At 40.1% G+C, this 6,604-nt stretch overlaps 1 protein-coding gene across 2 annotated transcripts in view; it reads right to left on the bottom strand.

Moving 5' to 3' along the window:
• Nucleotides 1-5,841, bottom strand: part of LOC21396583 (patatin-like protein 6) — a 6,463-nt gene extending 622 nt beyond the window's left edge. The window contains exons 1-3 of one of the 2 annotated variants that reach the window (XM_010101317.2): nt 5,434-5,841; nt 4,038-5,207; nt 1,492-1,788 (exon numbers count right to left, since the gene is read on the bottom strand). In XM_010101317.2, coding sequence (XP_010099619.2) covers nt 1,519-1,788; nt 4,038-5,207; nt 5,434-5,493 — 1,500 coding nt within the window. In that variant the 5' untranslated portion in view covers nt 5,494-5,841 and the 3' untranslated portion in view covers nt 1,492-1,518. Of the gene's footprint in view, nt 1-1,485; nt 1,789-4,037; nt 5,208-5,433 lie in introns of both variants that reach the window. The other variant, XM_024167694.1, reaches the window with a different exon arrangement.
• Between the last annotated feature and the right edge of the window lie 763 nt (nt 5,842-6,604).

Genomic DNA, 6,604 nt, shown 5'->3' with positions numbered 1-6,604 from the left:
TCTTTCCCTGTTGTTTTACGTCCCTTTTTGTCTGTTAAAAGTTAGTTGGGGAAGAACAATGGCACAATTGCTGCTCTGCTTATTTTATGACTGGTTTTCATTTTGACTAGATTCTACTTTATAAGATGCTTGTTCTTTAAATCAAAGACAAGTTCATCAAATTCTTTGACAATCTTTCCATAAACTGAATAGTGATTTACTTTAACAACATAAGATTTTTTTTAGAAAAAAAGTTTTATTTTCCCAAGTTTTACATACTACAAAACTGATACAGCTAATCCAATGAATATGACCCCACAATGGAACATCATTTTCTCATTTCACTATTGTAACATGTGTGAGATCTGAGGGAGATCTAAGGGATGAATCCAGGGAGAAGAGAACAGTCATGTGGAGGGCAATAAGCCAAGTGTGCAACAAGAAGTAAAGGCTGACTTATTAAAGACTTGAAATAAAAGGGCACCTACGTAATTTAAGGAAGATGAAAGCAACCCTCCAAATTTCCTAATTTAGCCCTCTGCCGAAAGAGAAGACTTGATTTTGTAGGTCAAAAGAATAAAAGTTCACAGGTAAGCTTTGACGCAAACATTCAAAGGAAAACATAATCTAAATTCACAATGGGAGCTCCTTTTTATTTCCGGACTACGGAAATTGCCTTTAGGTACCCACAATGATTTGGCTCCCTATAAAATGACCGAAACGCCCCTTTAATAAGCTTTCCTTTTCTAATAACAGAATGACAAACATGCCCCTAAAATAAAAAGAAAATTTCTGTCGGTAGGCCGACAACTTCTGGGGCATGATCCCTGGGACCTCACCTATATCCTCCTTTTTATTCTTTTCATTATCATTTATGTTAAACAAGAACAAATTGGTTGTTACTAAGGCCATGAAGTATGACCTATAAATCAAAGTAGAAAATGACAAGACCGTCCCACGGACCGACAGTAACTGAAATTTATACTAACTTCTAGTGATTTTATTCATTGAATTCGTGCCATGCACCACATTCCAACAAAATTGTGTAAAGAAAATTGGAATCTTAGACAAGCAAATGAATATAATCAGAGTGAAAGCTAAGTTTAAATACTGAAATTTGGATACCAAAGGCGTTCTTGGTGTAAAGCAGTACACGAGACTTCCCACGGGGTACAATTGTTGTACGGGAATGTAAAAAAGTAGCGGACCATAGTCGATCATAGTCCAAAAGTGGAGTCCTTTGTTTGTTGAAAATATGGTTCCAAGTTGGATAAATTATTTAATAGAGGGCACTATTTGCATTATTACAATAGGAAGATAAGCATTTCCTTTGCGTACAAAATTTTCAAGCTCTTTCATTTTTATGTACTAAAAGGCATTCATTGGCTTGTTCCACCATGCTCTCTAACCAACACTCTTAAAGCATATACCAACCTATTCTCTTTGAGAAGCTACATAGGATCAAATTAAATTATAGACATGAACATGAATGATATACTTACTAACCTTTACCTTGTTGTTTTGGACTTGGTCTGTTATCTAGATTGTTTTTGAAGTAGCTTGCTTGAAAGCAACAGTGGGAGCTATTCTGCAACTCCGCCTCTGATGCTCCAGCACCAGTTCCCCAGCAAACCAGTCGAGCTTCTCGAAATTGCTCTGTTCGCCAATCTTCTTACCACCAAAAAGAACCGATTCAACATTCTTCTGTTTGAGCATCTCCTCTGCTAGTCCAAGCAGCATATTTACATTGCCGGGACTTGAGTCTGTATCTACATTTGGTCCACACCGTCCCAAGCTAGATCCGTTAGCCTATAACATAACACAATTTGTTTGCAAAATGAGCTCCGGTAAACACAAACCAGCCAACTACTAATCACATTAGAATAGTATACTTACATTGTGTAGTAAAAAAAGAAAAACCGAAATAGCTTGTGTTAAGCCATTACGCAAGGATAGACCAAAGGAAATTAAAAGAGAAAAGGACAGAACCTGGTGGACTAAGTCATTGTGTTAAATAAGCTCATAAATTCATGAACCCTTTTTAGTCCTAAAAAAGTAAAAAGATCATTTTCCAACTAAGAAGATAATTAAAGATTGTATGACAGCTGAGGATAAACTCTTAAGAATATATTCAAGTAGAGAATGTAACTCCTAAGAATAGATCCAAGTAGAGTGTCAGTGTATTTAAAGAACACAGTTTCTTTAGTCAACCTAGAATTAATGGACCCTGGCAACAAGGTCCACGAAAATCTTATCAATGGTATAAATATCCATAAAAGAGAACTAATAATACAAATTATAAGCAGCGAGCACCAAGAGTAGGAACAGAGTTAATGTACAAAGAAAGAACACCGCCATTCATTCCTATTTCCTACTTACAATTTGGTTGAATGAATTTGCATGATTGGTATTTTTAGCAAGATGTCCCATACTAAAGTAAAAGGGCATTGTGAAACGTACACGCACAACTTGTCAGTTCTACTACAGCCGAGTCATCGCAATTAGTGACTTAAAGTGAATTTATCACATGGCAGCTAACAAGGTGTAAGTAGTATTTAGTCGGCAAAGAAAGATAGCTTTTCTGCCTAATAGATGGCAAGAACCGCACGCTATGTATTATACTAGAATGGGAAATGAAAATCTGAGTCTTAAGTTCTGGCATATCAGCAATGCCTAAAGTATACCATAACTATATGCAGTCTTGATCATAATGACTAACCTAACTATGAAAAGCGTCTTCCAAACTTCCAGAGTAATCCCCACCAAATCATAAACATTTAGCAAAAGATGACCACCTCTAGCAAATATATACTCTAGGAATCTCAGCTATTATTTTCATCCAAAACATTACTGCATAACCCTTTTTGCTCTGCCGGTTGAGATTGAATGATTGATGATTAAAAACAAAGATTTATGAAAGATAATGGTGATTACCAAACAGCTAAGAAATATAGCAACATTAGGAAACTTCTTAAAAATTCGGGGAAGTAGATTTCAGCTTTAAGTTTGGATTTTCTACTGTTGGGAAATAAATGAGGGAAACAAAACAGAAAAAAGCCAAAACAAGAAAGGGAAGTAGGTGGGAAATTGCAAGAATCCACTGCCCACCAAATTTGCAAAACAGAGGAAAGAAAGAATCAATCATACTAAGAAGGGGAAACTGACTTTCAATTAATGGATACTTTGTCAAACAGGTTATGCTTAGTTGGTCCAGAAGCAGTAAATTTCTCAAACGGTTATATCTTTTCTGGAACCAACCAAAATCCCCCTTCATGGTCCCAAAGAAAATTAAGATTTAATAAAAAAAATTTCTAAACTCATCCATCACGTGCAATCCAAGAGGACGCCCAAAAAAAAAAAAAAAGAACGAGACTCCCCCAGAAACACCACACAGACACAGGTCCCCATTGGTCACAAACTGCAGAACACCACAGAGGTTCCAATGCCAAAACAAAGGGTGGTTTTTTACTTTTTTTTTTATTTTTCATTTTTCCCTTGCTGCTATACCAGTCTCTCCTTCCCCACACCCCAAACATTTAATTGCATAAACCCAAAATCCGGCGCACGTTAGCCATCCCAATATGGGTGTACCTTTTTATCTATATATTGATGAATGTAATGCATGAATATCTATCTATAAACATGCCCCAAGCAATCGACAAAATACAAATGGTTGACCATCAACCAGCCTGGCCTACTGTGTCTCATGCACCAGAAACAGCAACAACAAAAACAAACCAAAGATAGAAATTTAAAAGGAAAAAATAAAATAAAATTTAGTTTAAAAAAAAAAAAACAAAAGAGAAACTTCACTTTTGAGTTATACTCAAATTACCCGCGAATTTAACCTCAACTACGAATCATCGCACTTTTGCATAATGAATTTTATCTGAATAATTATTAACCAAAAGTACAAAAACCTTGGATCATCTTCCAAGTTTTAAGTATGCAGAAGTCACAATACAGATTTTTTACAAAATTTGGTCATATTTCATCATAAATTCAGTCTAATAAATAATAATAATAAATAATAATAATAATAATAATAATAATAATACCTGAACCCGGACGTAATTAGTGCTCCGGGAGTGGCCAAAGGCCATGGACACGGCCTGGTCCACGAAATCCGCGGAGGCGTCGGTGGTGATGCGAGCAGTGGGGCGGGCCCACTCCTTGGCCTTCCATTTTCTGACCTGCTCCCCCTCGTAGCTGACTTCCAGCAGCTGCCCCGTCCCTATGGAAAGTACCAAGAGGTCCTCCACCCCTCGCACGAACGGGAACTCCTGCTTGTTGTGCAGCACGTGCGTGATCGCCGCCGCCGTCGGATTGCTCATCGCAAGCCCCCCGTCCACCGCCAGGCACCGCGTCTGCCCGTCCACCGACCTCATCTGAACCGGCTCGAACGAACCCGGTTCGGCCGACGTCGCCCGGCACACCTCCCAAAGCTCGAAGTCGAAGCTGTCCGTCTCCAGCGCGTCGGCTCGCGAAAACAAAAACGGCGCCGTACTGGAGAGATCGTAGCAAGGGATTAGGACCGGCTTAAGAGTGTCCTTCAGGGTTAGGCTCCGCCCTTTCTCGACGAAAACCTCTTTCATCGACTTCTCCAGACCGGCCGTCGCCGAACCGGAGCTTCCGCCGCTGGCTCGGAAAATTCGCCGGAGAAATCCGCCGGAGTTTGGTGTGCTGCGGTAGAATCGCCGTCCGTTGTCAGTGAGGAACCTCCACGTATCGTCCGCCTTCGAAATCGGACGGCTCTGGTCTCTGGTGGCGAAGAGCATCGCCGTGAAGATTCCTCCGACGCCGGCGCCGGCAGCGACGTCGAAGTAGTCGGCTATTCTGGCGTCCGGATTCCCCGATTTCGCCTTCAGTGACTGCTCGAGATAAGCCAAGGCCTTGCCGGAAAGGATCCCCCGCATGCCTCCGCCGTCGATGCTGAGTATGCAGATTTTGCCTCTCTGGTTCTTGATCGCCGAGACGCCATTGGTTTCACCGCTGACGAGGCTCTGCGGCGGAGCTTCGCCGGCCGTCGGAGCAGGAGCGATCTGCTTGGGAACCCAAAGTTTCTGATCGTCGTAGCCGAACAGGAACTTGCTCTCTAAAATCGAGAATATCTCGTAGCTGAGCTTATCAGTATCGATGCTCGGCTCGTGCATTTCCGGTTGATTATTGATATTAATATTCTCATTCATCATCGCAGAATTTTCCGAGAATCCAAACGGAAAAATTTCCTGTCGAAAACGATGAAGGAAAAAAATAACAATAAAAAATAGGAAACGTTTTTGTTGCTCTAAGCTTGTTGAAGGCCCACACTTGCGACAAACTCTGAAACCAATCGTTTTCTCCGTACTAATGAGTTATAATCCTCAACCATACGTACTAATACCTCTCTTTTCTTCTCCAAAACCTTGCTAAGCAATCAGATTATGAAGAAAAAGAGGAAGGGTTTTAGTTTACCTTGTATGTCACGCCCATCAATTTCATGCCAAAACTTGGCTCCAAATCGAAGCTTCCCATAAAACATATATTTTCCTTTTCCTTTTTTTTTGTTTTTTTTTTTGTTTTACCAAAACCAGAACATTCCGAATCACTACCACTTCAATCTAAATATCCCAAAAACAAAATTCACCTGACTCAACCAGAAAGTCCGAGAAAAAGAAAACTTTCTCAGAAAACTCCGCCAAAAAGATTTTCCTCCTTCCCAAACACTCACCAAAACAATCCTCTGTTGTTCTCTACTCCTCGACTCTTAAACAGAACGAACACGAAACACAGAGAAATATTACAGTTTCTAAGCGTATGAGACGCCAAAGAAGAGAAAGAAGAAAGAAAAACAGAAGAAGAAAGCAGGCAAAAAACACAGAGGTTTTCAGAGCATGTCTGTCTTATATATAATACTGGTCCTCGCAAAGTGAAAATTACCACAAACCGAAAACATTTCCTCCATTTCCAATTTCCCCAAAAAGTATTTAATTTTTTTATTTTTTTAATACAGTTTTTTTTTCCTTCTTCTTTCCTGTGTGTCTGTTTCTCGTTGAGTGGGTACGGTCTTTTGGAATTTGGATTAATTTTAATTTACTTTCCATTTACACTAATCACGGACGGTCGTCGTCCGGTTGTATTTTGATCTGACGGTCAGAAAACTCCCGCGCAATGTTGGTCCGCTATCAACGGTCAAATTTGGCAAAGTGAAAAAGAAAAAGAAAATAAAATAAAATATTTTCTCTCTTTTTTTTGCTCTTTTTCTTCGCGCGCTTCTTGTCGTTAACGCGTGGGGCCCTGTCATTGGGCGAAACATCGTCGGTGAGAGAATAGGTGGCGCACTATACAAATCATCTTCCAGAGTTTTTGAAACTTTATTTTTGGGACGATTTTACCCCTGTGATTAGAGTAGAGATTTTGGTTTAGTAGAAGTAGGTGGGTCCCATTTTGGCCTGCGAGGTTGTGATACGTGCTGACTGGTATGTCGTGGGTCAAATGTTACAAGGGCAGTTACGTGGAATGTTGGGCTCTGCTCATTGGGCCATTAGTGGGCTGGGCCCAGAGGTTTAAATGAGTGTTGAGTTTTAACTGAATAGAATATTGGTGGATAAAATTAGTGTTAATTCGCCTTAGTGGATAGTGTTCG

Source organism: Morus notabilis, unplaced genomic scaffold (genome assembly GCF_000414095.1).
Source record: "Morus notabilis unplaced genomic scaffold, ASM41409v2 Scaffold1412, whole genome shotgun sequence".
NCBI classification, from domain to species: domain Eukaryota; kingdom Viridiplantae; phylum Streptophyta; class Magnoliopsida; order Rosales; family Moraceae; genus Morus; species Morus notabilis.
Note: the sequence above shows the minus strand (reverse complement) of the source record. Positions and strands in the feature narration are given on the sequence as shown.